The sequence below is a fragment of the Lottia gigantea genome (genome assembly GCF_000327385.1).
Source record: "Lottia gigantea unplaced genomic scaffold LOTGIsca_1, whole genome shotgun sequence".
Classification (NCBI taxonomy): Eukaryota; Metazoa; Mollusca; class Gastropoda; family Lottiidae; genus Lottia; species Lottia gigantea.
This window is the reverse complement of record NW_008706746.1, coordinates 3,383,185-3,405,794: the sequence shown is the minus strand read 5'-3', so window position 1 is coordinate 3,405,794 and position 22,610 is coordinate 3,383,185. Positions and strand designations below refer to the sequence as shown.

General features: G+C 29.6%; 2 protein-coding genes across 2 annotated transcripts in view; both read right to left on the bottom strand.

The window, feature by feature from the left end:
- Positions 1-3,716, bottom strand: part of LOTGIDRAFT_102152 (hypothetical protein) — a gene marked incomplete at both ends in the record, with an annotated part of 4,124 nt that extends 408 nt beyond the window's left edge. The window contains 7 exons of the mRNA XM_009045566.1: positions 1,049-1,117; positions 1,293-1,366; positions 1,668-1,791; positions 1,997-2,180; positions 2,581-2,746; positions 3,084-3,208; positions 3,497-3,716. Coding sequence (XP_009043814.1) covers positions 1,049-1,117; positions 1,293-1,366; positions 1,668-1,791; positions 1,997-2,180; positions 2,581-2,746; positions 3,084-3,208; positions 3,497-3,716 — 962 coding nt within the window. The remainder of the gene's footprint in view (positions 1-1,048; positions 1,118-1,292; positions 1,367-1,667; positions 1,792-1,996; positions 2,181-2,580; positions 2,747-3,083; positions 3,209-3,496) is intronic.
- A 1,906-nt stretch (positions 3,717-5,622) lies between these two features.
- Positions 5,623-6,548, bottom strand: LOTGIDRAFT_103132 (hypothetical protein; the record flags this gene model as incomplete). Its single annotated transcript, XM_009045565.1, has 2 exons — positions 5,623-5,975; positions 6,215-6,548. Coding segments are annotated over 2 exons (687 nt in total), but the record flags the coding sequence as incomplete, so codon positions are not given.
- Positions 6,549-22,610: the final 16,062 nt, after the last annotated feature.

Below are 22,610 nucleotides of genomic sequence, written 5' to 3'. Positions count from 1 at the left end.
AAACATACAATATCATACAGTCACAATCAAACATACAATATCATACAGTCAAAATCAAACATATAATATCATACAGTCACAATCAAACATACAATATCATACAGTCACAATCAAATATACAATATCATACAGTCACAATCAAACATACAATATCATACAGTCAAAATCAAACATACAATATAATACTGTCACAATCAAACATACAATATCATACAGTCACAATCAAACATACAATATCATACAGTCACAATCAAATATACAATATCATACAGTCACAATCAAATATACAATATCATACAGTCACAATCAAACATACAATATCATACAGTCACAATCAAACATACAATATCATACAGTCACAATCAAACATACAATATCATACAGTCACAATCAAATATACAATATCATACAGTCACAATCAAACATACAATATCATACAGTCACAATCAAACATACAATATCATACAGTCACAATCAAATATACAATATCATACAGTCACAATCAAATATACAATATAATACAGTCACAATCAAACATACAATATCATACTGTCACAATAAAATATACAATATCATACTGTCACAATCAAATATACAATATAATACAGTCACAATCAAATATACAATATCATACAGTCACAATCAAATATACAATATCATACAGTCACAATCAAATATACAATATCATACAGTCACAATCAAACATACAATATCATACTGTCACAATCAAATATACAATATCATACAGTCACAATCAAACATACAATATCATACAGTCACAATCAAACATACAATATCATACTGTCACAATCAAACATACAATATCATACAGTCACAATCAAACATACAATATCATACAGTCACAATCAAACATACAATAGCATACAGTCACAATCAAACATACAATATCATACAGTCACAATCAAACATACAATATAATACAGTCACAATCAAACATACAATATCATACTGTCACAATCAAACATACAATATCATACAGTCGCAATTAAATATACAACATTATTACTTTTAGAAGACTATTCAACACAGCTGATATAATATAAAACACACCTTGGCAGAGCTACCCAATTCAGCAATATTAAGCAGAATTAGATTTCTTCACAAGCAACATAAAGATTCCTGATTTCTTTTGTCAAAATAATTGCCATTTATTGATGAATTTTAGCCATATTTCGTGTCCAAAATATATTTGTTCATAAATTTCAATATTCCTTCACATTAATTATTCTTCAGTCACTAATTTTCAATGTTGAAATTATTAAAGAAATTACAAACCTTTTAATAAAGCTGTGAGAATAGCAAGATCTATATCTTGACTGCCTTCTCCCATTCTAAATACAGTGATCTACAAATATAATACCAATATCATATCTTTCTCTATATTCAAACAGAAGATTTATGTAATACCAATATTTTCTATAATGTGTATATTGTCTGCTTATAGAATAAAAGGTACATTTCAATAACTTATATGTGTATGTATCAATTGCATCAAAACATAAGACTTATTTTTTAAACACAGCCCAATATCATTTAGTAGAATTAAAAATTAAGATCTCAATTATTATTTTCTTAATCTTGAAAGGACATTCAAATTAATTTTATGTATCAAAAAATTGTCTCCTTTCATTGGTTTTTTGACTTACCAATTCCTTCTTCTTGACACATAACATTAATTCTATAAAGAGTTTTTCAGCTTGTTCTAGAGAATATTGGAAAGTTTTCTGTATCGTTAAAATCAACTGATCTCTTAAACTTTCTGGCATGGTGCTGTAATAAATATAATTCAAATCACATGTTAAATTGCAGATATTTGTAATGACTTCACAACAGAGCAAAAAGTCATGGAAAGTATATAAGTTGTTATGCACATAAGTAGGTTGGGAACAGGAAAAGACTGAATTAACCAATAGAGAGGCAGGTGAAAGCACTTGGTATTCAACTGTATTCAAATCAAATGAATTACATGTCTTACCCATCATCACTGGTATATTTATGACTAAATGCCAATAAATCTGCTGCCCTGCCACTCCCATCACATACAACGACAGGAACAGGGGGCGTGTCTGTTACATATTCTAATACTGAACGTATAGTATTAGCCCCGCCCTCTAATACAACACATATCACAGGTACGCCTCGACCTTTAAAACCACTAGCTGTAATAGAAACAAGCCTTAACTGTAGTCTGATTGATATTTACAATTTATCTTCCTTCAATCAGGAGCTCTTAACTTTCACAAATTATAAGATAATTTTATAAATTCTTAGCTACTTAGCTTGTATACTATGGGAATGTTTGAAGAATGATTTTGATTTGGATATATGTCTTTCTATTTGTCTACCACAAAGTACCTCTACTTAACCTAAAGACTCTTTTATATAACAGGTCATACAAAAGATTTAACTCTGTACCTATGTAACTATGTATGCTATATGTCAAGGCATGGCATGTGCAATTCTTTAACAAACCTTCATATTCTTCACAAATATGATAGTATGACCAACTGAGGAGACTAGAGAATGTTTTATATATTATATTATAATACTTACTTATACAAATTGTTTGTTGACAAATGAATTTTTCCAGTTTTTTTCTGAAGAGAATATCTCCACCATACTTGCCAACTGTGCCATTATCAACCAACATAAAGTATGAATGATTACTATTAAGGACGGCAGAGTTACTTTTCCCTGATGACACACAGTGGTATGGTACCACAATCTGAAATAACAACCAGTTCAAAGTTGTTAGAAAAGTTTGCTAATGATTGCAATTATTATCTAATCTTTAACATTCAAATTTAACCATTTAATGGAATGCCAGAGAGAAAACCAGATGAGCATGCTTATAATTCATTTCTCAATTAGGATATTGTTTTATTGCACAAAACTGGCATAATGTAGATTCAGAACGCAGTAACAAAACTGTTTCCATGTTTTAATCATCTTAGTTTCCTAAAGAGCATATATAGCCTCAGATTTTAGTTTAATAACTTCCACAAAATAGTGTAAAAACTTTGAGAAAAAGGGCTCAGTAGATACAGATGACTGATACTTACATCTCGACCAATGAGATCATCTCTATTTTCTACCACTCCCCATGGTGATATACCAATAGCTACCACTTTATTTTTAGCTTTCGTTGTGCGATCACTGATAGCATCTCCTACATGACGAGTTACACCTACGAAGAAGAAACATAATTTAATATCACAATTTCACCAAAATATATCGATATAGATCTTACTTTAAAATCACTTGACAAATAATTCGCAGATATTTGGTTATTAGGAGCAAAATAAGAATCTGATATATCATTGGTTTCTTCATATTTATGGTTGCATATCACTTGGGCAGTCTAAAGTATTAACTAAGACTAATTCAAGCACTATTTGGAAGCTGTAATCAACCCACCTCAGCTATGAAAACAGACATAAGTTTAACGTGCGACATAAAATCTGAAGAATATTACCTGTATTGGTACCACCAGTTACAATCCAGGCACCAGTTGTTTTAGCAGCTTTCAATAAACCTTTTCTAAAAACTCGCTTTAACTTTGGTTGTATATCAAAGTTTAAAATGCCTCCATGAACAGTAATTAGTAATTTGGGAAGATCTAATCCCCAGTTTTTCTGTAGGAGTTGTAAAACTTGTTCTGGTTTCGTATCAAAACTACTCAACCTTACATACTGAAATAGAGTTCAGGAATTAATAAAGGAATAAAAGCAAATAAAATTGTGGTTCCTATTTCCTAAAAATCAATTTCAAAAAATCATAATTTCAAATCAGTTTTTAACTGCTGAACTAGTCTTGTTGAAAATTTAAATGGTGGAAACACAAAGATATTTTCATCAAAGAGAACGACATTTAACTAAAATACATCTAATGATAATGATATTTACCACTACTAGACAGAAGATTATACTACTTGATTTTTTTTTATCATTTTACCAGTTAATTACCACTGGTTTAATTTCTGATGATTGCTATCTAAATGTCAGTTTGTTTGCCATGTGACAAAATATATTCAAGTTGGCATTTTATTCAAAAACAGAATTGTATAATTTTATACATAAAATGGTTAATTATCATAAGTAACCTAGTTTCACCACTTTAACTTTCATCTCTTTAATCCATTGATATTGCTCACTTTTTGCTATATTCAATTTTACTATTCATACGTTATTAGTTCAGCGACACTCGACAGAGATAATTCTCTAAATTTTTCTTTCCCCTCCCACCATCCCTTCTTTATGTGTATCCTTTTCTTTTATTTTTATTTTTATTTTTGCAGCTTTTTGTATTAATTGAAAATAACTTTTGTGTCAAACTGTGTTATGTACAATTTGATGTTTAATGAATAATTTGTATAGTTTATTTGCACCTATGTTCTGTATTTTCACCATAATAAAATTATATATATATTATATATTGTGATAGCCTTGTATTTTAGTTGCGACGATAATTATCACAAATTTTCTACTTTTCTGTGAGTAATAAATCAATAGACTTAATGGAAATAGCAAAAATTAGATACTATTTACAATCTCAATGTGCAACCACCATTCATCATTACAAGTTTTCTAGACTGATATTTAACATGTTAATTTTCAAATTTGCCAAAAAATTGTTCTGATACGCCTTAAGTAATAATAAGAAGCAACAAATATTAACCTGTGCTTTACTAGGGTGGGGTGCACCTTGAAACTCTATAGTACCATAAGCATCGGTCTGTTTGGCCTCTGTATGTTTGTATGGATGCCATTTCTCGTCTTTCTCTGTACTGATACTTGCAGGTAAAAATGTGGTGTGCCAAGATTCACCTCTACCACAATAACATCTGAAAAATAACCAAAAAAATTGAAGGCGAAAAAGTTTGGATTCTGTGAACAGAAAGAGGAGCTACTTTTCACTTTGTAAAAATCTTTTAATCACACTTTTAGATGAATTCAACTCTTTTGTGATTAGAAAGAAAAATGCTTCATTAGAACTACAATTTAGGTTCAGGAGGATTTTTCTACTAGCTACACTTTGGTCAAACTTTTTGATTGATCTTTCTCAGAATATTTGCACTAATACAAATTAGTTGAATTGTTCAGGGTCATCAGATGTTTACATGTCAACTGACATTAGAACCCATCACCACTATTTGTTTGAAATAACCCGAAAATGACATTGTAACTTCCGATTCCAGTGTTCTAACCCACTATGCTACAAACCTGTCCTTGTATCAATTTCTTGATTTAAAAGAAAGGAGATACTGTGCCAAAAACTACATTTTATTCCTTCATGTCAGCTCTTATAATAAGAATATTACACATTATCAAATGTCAACAGGACATTGGCAATAGGGTAAAAGGGTAAAATAGATTTTTAAATTAGTTTAAATAATTTCCAATAGTGTCTGGAAATAAGTGTCTTTGTATTGTATCTTGATTATCAAGTACCAGTACTTTATATAACTGTAAAACTACAATTAACAACTGATAGATAGTCTAGACTAAATAACTGTCTAAGTAGAAACTCATCAATAAATCATAAGATTTGAATATAATAATATAATAAGTAGATATATTCAACAAATAAACTGGTTGAAAGTCAATTTAGGTAACAGCAAGTATCTGAACTCAAAACCATATAAGTGTCTGAGCTAGTCAACTCATAAACAATCAAAAACTGTAACAGAAAGAATCTTAACTCATAAACAATCAAAAACTGTAACAGAAAGAATCTGAACTCATAAACAATCAAAAACTGTAACAGAAAGAATCTGAACTCATTAACAATCAAAAACAGTAACAGAAATAATCTGAACTCATTAACAATCAAAAACTGTAACAGAAAGAATCTGAACTTATAAACAATCAAAAACTGTAACAGAAAGAATCTGAACTCATAAACAATCAAAAACTGTAACAGAAAGAGTCTGAACTTGTTAATAACAAACAACACTGACAGAAGTTGTCTGAACATGTAAACAAACAACAACACTAGCAGAAATTGTCTGAATTTGTAAACAGACAAAAACACTGATAGAAAGCGTCTGATCTTGTTAACAGACAACAACACTGACAGAAAGTTTCTGAACTTGTAAACAGATCACAACACTGACAGGAATTGTCGGAACTTGTAAACAGACAACAACACTGACAAAAATTGTCTGAATGTGTAAACAGACATCAACACTGACAGAAATTGTCTGAACTTGTAAACAGACAACACTGACAGAAATTGTCTGAATTTGTAAACAGACAAAAACACTGATAGAAAGCGTCTGATCTTGTTAACAGACAACAACACTGACAGAAAGTTTCTGAACTTGTAAACAGACAACAACACTGACAGAAATTGTCTAAACTTGTAAACAGACAACAACACTGACAAAAATTGTCTGAATGTGTAAACAACCAACAACACTGATAGAAATTGTCTGAATTTGTAAACAGACAACAACACTGACAGAAATTGTCTGAACTTATAAACAGACAACAACACTGACAGAAAGTGTCTGAACTAGTAAACAGGCAACAACACTAACAGAAATTGTCTGAACGTGTAAACAGACAACAACACTGACAGAAATTGTCTGAACTTGTAAACAGACAACACTGACAGAAAGTGTCTGAACGTGTAAACAGTACTCATAGGAATATTTGATTGGCCCTTAACCTTTATCAATAAAGCCTTTAAACCAAAGTAGAATTTATTAGGATTTAAGTTCCTTAGTTTTTCTCAAATCCCAAGCCATTATAGAAAGTTTTATTTAGATCTGATAATGTAATGTACCATTATTATTTCCATTAGAAAATAGGCGTCTGCTAATGGTATTGATTAACCAATCAGATTAGGTTTAAGAATTCTAAAAAGGAATTCCTTCTAATTTGATTTAAAATGGACAACTAGTTAAAAATCAATCAGAATGTAACAACTGGAATCATGTCGCTTTACATTTAGATGGTAGAAGTATTAGAATCCTTTCAACATGGGAATTATTTGAATAGAAACAACACAAATCATTATTTTTTTGCATCTTATTGGACTGATACTGATAAGCAATTACATTCATATGAAAAGAGGAGAATTTTGCCACCTTCTCTTATATTATTTTAAACTTTTTTATCTGACCTCCTTCCCTTGACCTGTATGTCAATGTCAAAAGAATACTGAAGGAACAAGCTACACCCATGTGCTGAGATAGAACTCTGAGAGAGGCCATAGATAAAACCTTGCACATTAGGCTTCAGTGTCTTCAGGGAATGTTTTAAGAAGACTATATATAGCAGGGGGTAATTGGAATCAATAGCAATAGTTGAAATGTCTTGAGATGGCTGAAATGGTATAATCATATCAAGAGAAGGTAACACATTGTCTGATATATTTTCCAGATACACTGTCTTCTTGATAATTTGTGTCACTTTGGACATTTCAGTTTCTAAGAATATTACTGATGATAGCTTGATAATGTTTTACTAGTTCAAAGGACAATATACACTATATTTCCTTTCATTGCAAAATGAAAACCAAGCACCACTTTATCCATTCCAGATTGAAACTAGTCACTGTCTAAGGAAATTTGATGTGTTATAATTTGCACACCCGCTCTTGTCTTCTCTGTTCTAATACTAGGTACTAGACTAAAACCGAATAATGAATTTTCAAAGATCAGAGTGATAACCATGGGATTTAATTTAAAAAAAAAAGAACTGCATATTGATCTAATAGGTGTATTGGCCCCAGTTGGATCCCTTCCAGAGCAGATATTGGATCTAATTGAGATTAGAGCTTAATATTTGATCTAGTTCTAGATAGGAGCTGAAAATTTTATCCAATTTCCAACAAAAGCTGAAAATTTTAACTGAACAAACTTATGAAGATAAAATCTCTTCTAATCTTAAGTTATTATAAGTTTGAAAGTAAAGTGTAAGTTATGTATAATATGTAAGGTTATGTCAACTGAGTATGATATTTACAGTTTAATCCACCAGATTTACACTGATATATATTCCAATACATCAGTATTATAGTCTTATTTATGGATCTTAAACAACTTGATAATCTAGACTCAAAAGTAGATACATCATTATCAGCCTTCAAGAGATTTCCGGAATGATTGAGCACTTCGGAAATAATTTACATTTCACTGGTTCCTGACAATGATAAGTGAGGTATGGAGTAGATCTCGATTGACCTGCCTTACCCCAGTAACAATAATCACAATGAGCTTATGCATTTGATTACCTGACAACGACTGAAGAATTTTAGGAATTTAAAGAAAGACATGGAGAAAATAGATAAATCTCGAACAAAATTGCAATGCAATTGATACGTGTAGAATAGAATAGGATTAGAATACTTGTAAGATACAGTAGACCAAACTATAACAAGACAGCTGAACCCATGTTCTGATATCTAGTCATTGTCAAAGTCAAGTAGGAAATAGAAGAAATCAGTTTACACATGGTAGGAGTCTCAATCTGTTTATGAGAAAGTTTGAAGTTAATTGAAAAAATGAAATTCTTAACTTTGGAATGATTTTCTTCTTAAGGTAATTGTAATCATTTAAGTCCAAACAAACTGTTCTTAAAATAGCTCTAATATAATGGTAAAAAAAGTTGTGACAGAAAATAAAGAATTTACTTACTTTGTAGGATCTCTTGGACTTCTAATAAATTTACAACATTCTCTTTTATAAAATGTCTTCTCTACCCAACACTTCTGACTCTGAAAAGCATAAAAAAAATGTAAGCACAAATAATATCTGAGCACTTTTAAGAGACAAAAGGTGAAACATGTGTTTGGCGAAATGTTCATTAGTAACACCACTTTTAGTCCAGTTAAAAATGATCAACATTTGTACCTGAGATCTCCTTAAGCGCCATTTTCGTTTACTTATTTCAAATTTCATAACTTCGCGAAATCTGGTAGAGGTTGTAGTAAAATGAGAGGAAGGAAATCTTCTAATCAACCAAATTGAATTCTTGGCACAGTTTTTAGCAGGAATGTGATTTGAAGACTCCTTTTATTTTGTTTCCTTTTTCTGGAGTATTCCATGAAGACAACTTATTATTATAGATTGAATAAATGATTTAATAATGTTAATGTCCAGTCTCTGTTGCATAATCTTTACATGAGTAACTTATATCTATGTTTCAGGGTAAATATTCATATATGTATGAATGATACAATATTAAAATATGTTCACTGTTAAAATAATGCTCAATACATCAATTGTAGAGCGAAATAGAAATATCACTGTTAAAATAATGCCCAATACATTAATTGTAGAGCTATATAGAAATATCACTGTTAAAATAATGCTCAATACATTAATTGTAGAGTGATATAGAAATATCACTGTTAAAATAATGCCCAATACATCAATTGTAGAGCGATATAGAAATATCACTGTTAAAATAATGCTCAATACATTAATTGTAGAGTGATATAGAAATATCACTGTTAAAATAGTGCTCAATACATCAATTGTAGAGCGAAATAGAAATATCACTGTTAAAATAATGCTCAATACATCAATTGTAGAGCGAAATAGAAATATCACTGTTAAAATAGTGCTCAATACATCAATAGAAGAGGGTTATAGAAATATCACTGTTAAAATAATGCCCAATACATCAATTGTAGAGCGATATAGAAATATCACTGTTAAAATAATGCTCAATACATTAATTGTAGAGTGATATAGAAATATCACTGTTAAAATAGTGCTCAATACATCAATTGTAGAGCGAAATAGAAATATCACTGTTAAAATAATGCTCAATACATCAATTGTAGAGCGAAATAGAAATATCACTGTTAAAATAATGCTCAATACATCAATTGTAGAGCGAAATAGAAATATCACTGTTAAAATAGTGCTCAATACATCAATTGAAGAGGGTTATAGAAATATCACTGTTAAAATAATGCCCAATACATCAATTGTAGAGCGATATAGAAATATCACTGTTAAAATAATGCTCAATACATTAATTGTAGAGTGATATAGAAATATCACTGTTAAAATAGTGCTCAATACATCAATTGTAGAGCGAAATAGAAATATCACTGTTAAAATAATGCTCAATACATCAATTGTAGAGCGAAATAGAAATATCACTGTTAAAATAGTGCTCAATACATCAATTGAAGAGGGTTATAGAAATATCATTGTTAAAATAATGCCCAATACATCAATTGTAGAGTGATATAGAAATACTACTGTTAAAATAGTGCTCAATACATCAATTGTAGAGCTATATAGAAATACTACTGTTAAAATAGTGCTCAATACAATAATTGTAGAGCTATATAGAAATACTACTGTTAAAATAGTGCTCAATACATTAATTGTAGAGCTATATAGAAATATCACTGTTAAAATAATGCCTAATACATCAATTGTAGAGTGATATATATAGAAATATCACTGTTAAAATAATGCTCAATACATCAATTGTAGAGTGATATAGAAATATTGTATGAATAATATAAATCTAATTTACACCCTCTTGAATGGCTGATTTTTATGTTTAGTTTTGCGTTTTTTTTATCTTTCATTCCTTAAAGCATGTACTGAAATGCCTGATATTATTTTTGACCCCGATTTGCCAACGTGTTGTAAAAGTATTATGTAGGCCATGTCTGACTACAGAAAGTCATAAATAAGGCTAATATAGTTAGTATGATAATTATCTTGTTGTTGTTTTTAGATGCATAATGATTATTAACAACGATAAAAATGAATAATTATGATGCAGTGTTTACCAGCATTTTTCTTGAACCGTACAATTTCTATCTCTTTAGAGGAGCCATACATGAACATTTTTGCAAAATATACTTATTCAAAGTATTAAAAAAGGAATTGAAAACTTCAAAACATGGAGCACCTTCACAATGTGGGGCTATTACAAACATGATCTTATACCTTGACTTATATCAGAGCATAGACAGAAAGACTGCAAACATTATTACTAATTGTTTACAATCTTACAGTCGAAGACTCTGATTGGCAATACAATGCAATCAATTCACAGCTTTTACAAACTTTTGTGACACAAGAAAGGTGAATAATGCAGTCAAGGAACAAGACAAAGTTCATTACAGCTTGATATTGTGGTAAGAGTAGTAAATCAAAGACTGATATCTTTTTTTGATATTTCAAAAATAATGGACAGTCAAGTACGTAAAACCACTGTATATCTATAATCTCAAGATTTCAAACAGCTCAAGATTTCAAACAGCTGAATAGAAATAAAATATCTATTTTTACAGGCGTGACTGGATTCTATTGATAATAATATATATTTCATTCAATTCATTCATTCATAACAAACAATAGTTCTTCGTTCTATTTCCTATGTTATATACAAAAATTATCCAAGGACAATACTGTTTTTGACATCTGGTAAACTATTTGTCCCTCTTAATAATCATTAATGAAAGGAAATAACTGATATCTGACCCAAGACATTTTATGTGAAGCTAGGTCAAGTATTTACTTTCAAATACATTTATCAATTTCAAGCAATGTATATCAAACAACCCATAATATTGCAAAATGTAGACCTATTTTTTCTTAAGTTCCATTCTCTTTTTTCTTCACTTTGACTTCAGAATATAACAAGAACTTCAAAGCATGGTTTCCAGATCAGTTTGTCAGAAAATCAATGTAGTCTTTTATACTAGCTAGCATAAAAGGACATCCAAGACATAATTTTCCACAGATTCCATTAAGGTGATCAATAAATGGCTGTTTCTTAACAGCTATGCAATGAATTGAAATAAGATATATAATGAAATTCATGGAAATTCTTGAAAGATAAACAATTCAGAAAAGTGCAACTGCATGCAGCTTTTTTAGTAACTAATAATACTATCTCAATATCAGACCCCAGTCCTCCTTTAAAATATTGATCCTTGATCTTTAATGTTTACCTAAAAAACAGAATCCTCACAACATTAATGACCTTTTGGCACTAAAATCTGGCAAATATTTCTTCATTACTTTTTAATATACACGTTACAAGACAACAATAGAAATCATATACCTCACTCCAGAAATAACTATTTAAACGTTCCCGAAACCAGAAATTTTTCACTGGAGTTGGCAAATGGAATGATGACATCATAAGCATTTGACAAGATTATATCTTCCAACTTATTGATAACACTTAATGCTCAGTCAGTCCCTTTCTATCTGCTAAATCCTTTAGAAACAATTATATATATGGTCTCAACATTGTCTGCATGTGTCAATAAAGTCATAATTCATAGAATATTTTAGATTTTCACACACAATGATTGATTGTTGAACATTTCAATTGTTTGTCCCTCCAAAGTTAACTTTCAATGAAATTCTAAATCTTTAACACTTTCTGAAGTAAATCCCACAAGATTAAATCAAATCTCCGTAAAAAAAAGCAATATGTTAAACCACTAGAAGCAATTTCCTTGTTACTGATTGATCAAGATGATATTTTATGATGGTGGTAATGTAGTTTGATGACTTGTATAAAGGTTATATCAACTCTGATCCTAATTCACTAGTCCATTAAAAACAACTGTTACATAACTATGTGATAACAGCTTCATAAATTTCTTATCAGGATCTATCACAACATGGTTACTCTGTCAGTTTTACAGATAAACCCTTTTCTGTATCTCAAAATCCACATCATATTAAATAAGAAAGTCCTTCTTTCAATGTCTCTAAGATCATAAAAAAGTCTTTTCAAGAAGAACCAGTTTTCAAATGTAAGATCACATCAACTGTTTTGGTTGCAACTTGAATACCATCTGTAGCAAATAATAAGTATTGCAGCAAATTACTTTAAGAAAGTTTGAATTAGCTTTATCAATTTCAAGATCACATCAAACAGCGTTTCTTATGTAAAAACCATCCAAACTAGTTAACATTTTATCTTAAAATAGTTCATCAGTAACCTTTTCTGTATCATTAAATCCAATTCTTATTTTTTTATAAACTTGGAACGTTCATATCAGATACTTCCACATTACATTCAGGTTTCTATTCCTTCCTCATCACACTTCTTTACAATCAAATGAGGAATCAAATTTCAGATAATTATAGTGTATATCTAATAACACAATCCAACAAATTGACAGGTCCATGTTGGTATTAACTTTGTAGTCCAGTAAAATCATAAAAATTCAACACTTCAAAATTCAAATTCAATCAAAAGCCAATGACTTCTTCAGATATATATATTTCAGTAATATTCTATAGTCACTTTTAATGTATATTTCAATATTCTTAAGTCTTATGACATGAAGTCCTTTAACAAGAGAGAACCATGCTAACCTAGATTAATAATACCCGAACATAATATTAATACTATCTAGATTAAACTTAGTAGTTTTATCACTGGTATTAATCAGGATTAAAGATGTATTAATATATTCACACCTGATTCCACTCAATACTGAACCAATGTGTTTCAATATGTGAAAAGAACAAATCATATTTAAGTCATAGTACATTTAGATGACTTTACTTAAAATTGCAAGACCTGTGGAAGTGCCATAACATCAGATTTTCAAAATCACACACCGCCTTCTTGAATAGGTCAATTAAAAGTTTGACATTAATGTGAGATCACAACCATGGGACTTTCTGTTACCATCTTGTCAAGATTATCTTTAATTATCTAACACTTTCTACTATGATCAAAGAAGTTAAATACAAGTCAATCTGTGAGCTCATCTAGAAGCTTGTGGAATACCACCTGTGTAGTCAGACTTGTCAACAGATTAAATCTATAAATTGGTATATGTATAATGTTTCCTTTTTGGCTGATATTTACTATTTGCCTGGGCATCTTATACAACAATATCCGTCCTTGACCACTATAAATTAGTGATTAGTGCCTATTTCAAACTAACAATCCAGTATTAAAATATTGCCTATCATATATATCATATCTATATCAGTAATCATTAATGTAAAAACAAACTTTACTAAAACTTTATGTACGGTAATGTTTTCTGGACCTGTGATCTGTAATAAAAACATTTTCAGATATATTGAATATCACAAAGAGGTATAATATCCATATAGACTAAGATTTATTAATATCACTTCTATCCAGTGTTGGGAATCGAATTTCAAATTATCATCGATTATGGGCAATATATCGTTAGGCATTTCCGATCGATAATCGATAAAAATCGTAATGTTGATACTCAAATTTTAGGTCAAGTAGTCGACTCATTTCAAGTCCTATTTATGCTGCCTACCACTTACTTCTATGTAATGCTAGTGTTAGATACTAGTATGTGTATTGTGTTTATTATCATGTTCTTTGCTATGTGGCCAATCTTTTTGTTTTAAAGACGTTTGGAAGATTAGTTTTGTCAATATTGCCATCGGCATGAATGTACCGTTGACTAGTAAAAATAATTGACTTCATCCCACGTTCTTGACAACCAAGACTAAAATACTAAGCACCGTTGTTATACGAATTGTGATTAGCCTTCTATTTATAAACAGCACTGATTATCCAATCAGCATTGTCGTTACGTAATTAGACTTGATAAAAAAAGGGAGACAACTACAATCGTGTGAAAAATAAAGGGAAAGTCATGCCCAAATATCGGTACCTGTATTCAGTTAATTATATTTACGTATAATAACAAATGTTTGTACTAATTTATTGTGAATGAAATTTTTCTTATTAATGATTGTTATGATCATATACAATCAAAGAAATGGAAGAACATACGAGAATAAAGACTTAAGCTTAGTTTATTTTGCGGTACGTGACTGCCGAAAGCGTGTTTTTATTATGGTCCCGGGAGTAATTTAACAGAATTACCGGAGGTTATGTTATTTTTTGCGATAATCGATTTTGAAATGAACCATCGATTATCGTTATCGGTACATGACATAAGAGCGATAATCGATTTTTCGATAATTATTCCCAGCACTAATTCTAACAGTTTGTAGCTCTGTTAGGACACCAGTTTTATTGATTATTAATAAACTATAATCTCAAAACTGAAATAATTAAATTACACATTACCTGTTTGTGTCTGTGAAAATGCATCATTATTAGTGGTTTTGATGATGTTGGGTGACAATTATTACAATTCTTTGATCTTTATATGACCATATGGCATAGTTATAGCTCTAATGCCGATATAATATTTGACCTATTGACATCTTTGCACTAGTATATAATCCACAGTTCACCTTATACAATGGTAGCATTTTCATTTAACAAAGAACTTCTTGGATGTGTTGTAATATTCACACTTAAACATAGAGTAAAATAACTAGACAGTTAACCTTTAAATGTCTAATTCACTGTTGGCACTCAAAAATGTTTCCATAAGAACTGTCCCTACAAAGTCACTTTATATTCACACTAGTTAGCTAATTGTTATTTACTAAAATGACAAATAGCTACACAGTAACCCTTCTGAAATTACACTTCCTAATATAATACTACCACCACAATATTAACATCCAATTGTGGAAAGACGTATTATCTTTGTCAAAGACATATTTCACCATGGCATTGTGTAATGCTTTTCTTGCAATTCATATCCCCCAGTAAGTGTTTTTCTATGAATTTCAATTAATTATCAGAAGAGTTATTACTTAATCTAGAGTACAAAGAACACAGAAACCTACTTTCAGGTTTTTTGAAGTAAGTAAAATAATTCCCATGTTAAATTAGTCTCTATGATGGTACTTTGAATGACAGTAAATCTTGTATAAACAATAGACACCTGACTTTACTGCATTCCAAACACAAATTATACTAAAATATAGAGTACTACACTTTCAGTACTAATGATGTTACCACATAGCGATTCTTTTTGTTCATAACACCATTTTTCCTGTCTGACACAATTTTGAGTGCAAACATTTCCCCACCAACTGGCACCATTTTTATAAAGGATGTCAAGAAGTTGTAAAACACAAAGTATTTATATCTGATAGTTCATGAATTACTGAGAACCACAAAATATCTTTCTATTCAATGCCCAATGATCAATGAAATAGTCATTTTTATACTGTATAGGTACTGTACTGGTACTATTGTTCAAGACAGCTGTTCTATATTAATGATCCTTGACTATGTGGGTTTTTATCAGAATTACATCAAAATTTTAACTTCATCATTATTTAAATGCCAGAAGTATAAAGCGTGGTAGTAGACCTAATTTTTACTCCTAAGAGCTTGCTGTTTGAAACCTATGTTTTAAAGTATGTTTTTTCTTAAGATATAATCTAAGATAGTATCTGATTCAAAATATAAACAAAAGAAACTATTCTTGTTTGATTTAGATTTACATACTAAATAATTAGTCCTATGTTTTAAAGCCTATATATAAACAGCAATCACTACTGTTCTGGCAAAACTTATGGTTAATGAATACATATATCTTCATTATAACACTAAGATACATAGAAGAAGATAAATATCCATTCTTAAATTTCCATGACAATAATGTAATTCGCTTACACTTTTTCTTCCTTTAAACACATCAAATTTCACCACTTAACAAATTGACAATTTTGCAGAACCACAGTATTTTCATAAACAAAAAAATCACATATTTCCCACTTAATATCCCAATTATAATATATATAATCCAACTATCACTGGACATCATTTAAATAAAGAAATATTATAGTAATTTGATTAATAGAGTGGAATGACCTTTTGTGACCTGACAGTCAGAGACTATTTATATATAGTATTCATACTAAATTATGACTTGTTAATACAGACTACAATGCTCTTTGTTGACCTAAATAACCATTCAATATTAACCTAATTCCTAGTGTGTTGGTGGTGAAAAAAAAAAATATCAATATTTCAGAATGAAATATCTTTATTCCTAAAATTTTCATTCCACATTTTACTTCTAAAAACCATAAATTTTGATCTTGTCTAGTACACATTTCATTGATCTTCAAAATATCTTCTGTTAATTCAGTTTTTGAAAAATGGCAATGTGTGATTTCTTTTAAAGAGACAGGATTGCCATTTTTAAGGGTATTAAAATAAAAATATTGATTAACTTATGTTCTGACTTAAAACATGAAAACAAGCAGATAATGCTACATTTAGGCAAACCTTAAGCCACTATTAAGTTAAAACTTGAAACTTGTTTTACAGACCACCTTATCTCAATATTGTGTGATTAAATTCTAATTTCCTGAAATGATTTTCAATCAGACATTACATTATTAATATATAGTTATAATACCTAACAAAACTAGTCTGGGTCACTTCAGGACAATAATTATTGACCTTAGTAGATAAGCAGAATAATTGGCAAACTTATTGAGTCTTCCATATTCATTATTATGTTGTATCTTCCAGAACTAACTGATTTGCAATGTTAATCTGAAACATTTGCTGCAGGATCTAGACAATTCAGTATCCAATAACTTTGTTTCTCTGATAGTTGTTACAAGGGTCAAGGGCCTGCGAAAGGAACTAACTGAACTGCCTGTGAAAAGAACTAACTGAACTGCCTGCCTATCCTGTTTGATATTTTCTTCCTCAAAAGGTAGCTAACCAATAAAAACGCGTTGACTTGACGTTTCAACATGGCAAACATCGATTACCTTGTGAATGATGCAATTTTAGAAGATAAACTTGTTGAACAGTGGACGGAATACTTGGTCTATACGCTGTTAATTATGCAGAATTCAAAAAATGGGGCAACATTGGAATCAGTCACAAGACCCTGATGCAGTCCAAATGTTCTTTGGTTGTTTTAGATGACATGTGGAATGTAGCTCAGGCGATAGCTCTCGGCTGCAGTCGATTAAATAGTGAGAAAAATTCCTCTTGTCTGTGGCAGCCTTAAGAGAATCCTTGAGGCAAAAAATTCTTGGCCATGTATGGAAGTAGAAGGCTAGAGTTGTTGAGCATGTAGGAGGGGAAAGTAGTTGTTAGGGAAGTACTTCTAGTTAATTAAAGTATAAGAATGTCTTGTTACTAAGTTGGTAGTTGTCATGATGTGTAATTGATAGGTAGAGGTTAACAACAACCTCTAGAACTAGTAGAAGTTGATAAGTCTAATCACACTGCTTCAAGTGGAATTGTTCCAATTAGTACTGCAGGGTAGGAATATAATTAGATTAAAGTAAATATATCACTGAAATAACCAGTGTTCACATTTGTGAATGTTTCTGATATAATGTTCAAAGACAAGAGTGTATCATTTCTTTTACTATTAATTGAATGTTTATTGTGTGTATTTATTTAGTGCCCAAATTGAAATCTATCAACAATGGATAAAACTCCCCTTTAAGGGACAGGTGTGCCATTTTTTTTGACCAATTATACTTTAGTCACAGAAACGGGAATTTTATAGCTATGCCAATAAGTAATAGTGTTCACTGCTCACCATCGAAATTTGATTCTAAATCCATGTGTGTCCTGAATTATTCATGGTTGAATGTTAAAATGATGACTTGGAAATTGTTAGTGAAATTCCTTGTATGAAATATTTTTAAAGGAATTATGTGATTTTCTAACATTTCTAGTACTTCTGAAGACTATTTAAATATTATCAAGACTCAAATCAACCCTCAAAATGGTGCACCTGTCCCTTTAAAGACATTAAAGTTAAATGTTTTAGTAATATTTTATAAAAATATAATATAGTATAAAAACAAAAACACAAAAACAACATGCTCTGAGTGTATCTGAAACCTGCTAATATCGATTCTATTAATGTCTAGCCAGTCTAACTGTTCAATTTGATATTATTAGAAATGGAACAACTTTAAGTCAATGTTCATTTCCTTTAGCATCTAAAAACATTTCGTCTATAAAACGAAATAACCTAACTGCAAGTTTTAACTTCCAAAATAGTTGCAGGTATTAATCAGTTTAAGTTTTTTATATTTGATTAACCTAAACAGTGTTACACAGATGACTTCTGTTTTCTATAATTAGATTTTCTCTCACCAGTCATCTCCCTTCATATAGTTTGAATAATTGACTTAAGTTGAATTATATTCCTGGAGAATACTCTGATAACAATGATTACCTATACAAATAGACAGGTAGTATAAAACAATACTGAAATTAAGGCAGCAAAAAGATAGAATAATTCAGTCAAATATATTTGTTTAATATTGAAAAAGGCCAATCATATAGTCTTTAACACTGCACCACCTATTATTGTCACATGATTTGTATGATGCATATATACCCACATTCTTTGATTTATCAAGCAGCTAGTTGTTTGTACATTTGATGAGAGCTCCTCTTCTGTTTTTGACATTGGTTTTAAAATCAATGAACATGATAGCTTGTGTTTCATAAGGATTAAATTTTAAAGACATTGTCTCAAAACCTATGAGCAAAGTAACTCATCTCACTGTAAAGGAATTTAATCAATATTTTTCATAAACAAAGTCAATCAGAAGAAGAATTCAATATTAACATGAATCAGATAATAAAAAAAAAATCATTGTTTTAGCTTCCTATGGAAATAAAGTATACTGAAACTTCAAATAACTTGTCTTTGTTCAGGAATATAACTTCAAATAGAAAATTCAATAAAGTATATGGACTTCAAGGTAAAAAAAAACATAACATGTTGAAAATTGAATCTAATTACATCACTAGTGTGATTCAAGAATAATAAACAATAGCTCTCCTGTCATAGAGATTGATTTATATCCATAATGTTTATTAATCATGTAATGTAGCATGCAAATTAGATCCGTAATGCAAAACATCAAGAAAACAATCTGGTACAAAAATGGTCAATATTCACTAAATCTTTTACACATTAACATCAAACTATTAAATCTTTACAAAAAGCTTAACAAGCTATTTGATCAATATTGAAGATATTCTTTACACAGGAGTCAGAGACACAGAATCAATGTGAAGATATTAACAATGTATCAAATGATAACATAAAATCAACAAGATACTGGATACGAAGCACATAATATTTCCTGTAGAATTTTACAGCTCAATAAAGCTCTGTATCACTGTCTTCAATTACAGTGATTGTATCCGATCATAAATACATTCATGTATTTAAATTAAATGTCCATGGGAAACAAAATAGTTAAATTTTATCTCATACATGATGAATATGCCCCAATTTTTGATAGTTAATTTCATAATACAGGTTTAAAACTAAAAGTTCAGATTTTATCAAATGTATACTTGAATAAAACACAACACTTGTCACTAATCTAATTTCTAATTAACACAGCTCAAAACTAATTACATCTTTGTTACAGTTTGGCTTGTTGACTGGCTAACTCTTATATGTGTTTTTTTTATATTGCTTAGTACGTGGTGAGGGGGGGGGTGTCAATACGTGAATAGCTGATTGTCTGAGTGTGATCCTAAAGTCAGCCACTTTAGTATTTTATTAATGATTTATCTTGTGTAGAAATATCACTGTTAAAATAGTGCTCAATACATCAATTGTAGAGTGATATAGAAATATCACTGTTAAAATAGTGCTCAATACATCAATTGTAGAGCTATATAGAAATATCACTGTTAAAATAATGCTCAATACATTAATTGTAGAGCTATATAGAAATATCACTGTTAAAATAGTGCTCATTACATTAATTGTAGAGTGATACAGAAATACTACTGTTAAAATAGTGCTCAATACATTAATTGTAGAGCTATATAGAAATATCACTGATAAATAGTGCTCAATACATCAATTGTAGAGCGATATAGAAATATCACTGTTAAAATAGTGCTCAATACAATAATTGTAGAGTGATATAGAAATATCACTGTTAACATAATGCTCAATACATTAATTGTAGAGTGATATAGAAATACTACTGTTAAAATAGTTCTCAATACATTAATTGTAGAGCTATATAGAAATATCACTGTTAAAATAATGCTCAATACATCAATTGAAGAGTGATATAGAAATATCACTGTTACAATAATGCTCAATACATTAATTGTAGAGTGATATAGAAATATCACTGTTAAAATAATGCCCAATACATCAATTGTAGAGCGATATAGAAATACCACTGTTAAAATAGTGCCCAATACATCAATTGTAGAGCGATATAGAAATATCACTGTTAAAATAATGCTCAAAATATTAATTGTAGAGTGATATAGAAATACTATTGTTAAAATAGTGCTCAATACATTAATTGTAGAGCTATATAGAAATTTCACTGTTAAAATAATGCTCAATACATCAATTGAAGAGTGATATAGAAATATCACTGTTACAATAATGCTCAATACATTAATTGTAGAGTGATATAAAAATACTACTGTTAAAATAATGCTCAATACATTAATTGTAGAGTGATATAGAAATATCACTGTTAAAATAATGCTCAATACATTAATTGTAGAGTGATATAGAAATATCACTGTCAAAATAATGCTCAATACATTAATTGAAGAGTGATATAGAAATATCACTGTTACAATAATGCTCAATACATTAATTGTAGAGTGATATAGAAATATCACTGTTAAAATAATGCTCAATACATTAATTGTAGAGCTATATAGAAATATCACTGTTAAAATAATGCTCAATCCATCAATTGAAGAGTGATATAGAAATATCACTGTTAAAATAATGCTCAATACATTAATTGTAGAGCTATATAGAAATATCACTGTTACAATAATGCTCAATACATTAATTGTAGAGTGATATAGAAATATCACTGTTAAAATAATGCTCAATACATTAATTGTAGAGCTATATAGAAATATCACTGTTAAAATAGTGCTCAATACATTAATTGTAGAGCTATATAGAAATATCACTGATAAATAGTGCTCAATACATCAATTGTAGAGTGATATAGAAATATCACTGTTAAAATAGTGCTCAATACAATAATTGTAGAGTGATATAGAAATATCACTGTTAAAATAATGCTCAATACATCAATTGTAGAGTGATATATATAGAAATATCACTGTTACAATAATGCTCAATACATCAATTGTAGAGCGATATAGAAATACCACTGTTAAAATAATGCTCAATACATCAATTGTAGAGTGATATAGAAATATCACTGTTAAAATAGTGCTCAATACATCAATTGTAGAGCGATATAGAAATACCACTGTTAAAATAATGCCCAATACATCAATTGTAGAGTGATATAGAATTATTTTACTAAATAATAAGCATATAATTATAAAACATCTCTTATTTATAAGTTTGTATAGTTATTATAATGTTTCTTGCAGCTTCTTTCAGATTCCACTTACAAGGTCACCTGGAGTACCACCTTGTTTATAACCAGATCTGTATATTGAAAGTCATGATATTGTCTTGTTATCCATGTATGTAAGACATCTTCAAATACCATTAAAAAGATAAGAGAGAAATAGATCTATCTGTTAATGCCAAACTGAACAAAAACAAGAAATCAGTTTCTGAAAACATTCAATACCATTTTCCACACAATAAGTATTCTAGTCTGCTTTCAAAAGTATCAGCTTTTCAGTTATAATAAATCACTAACAATATAGCTGAAAACATTGATTCAACTCAATTCTAAAATCAATGAAAAATATCTTTAAGTTCCAATAGAA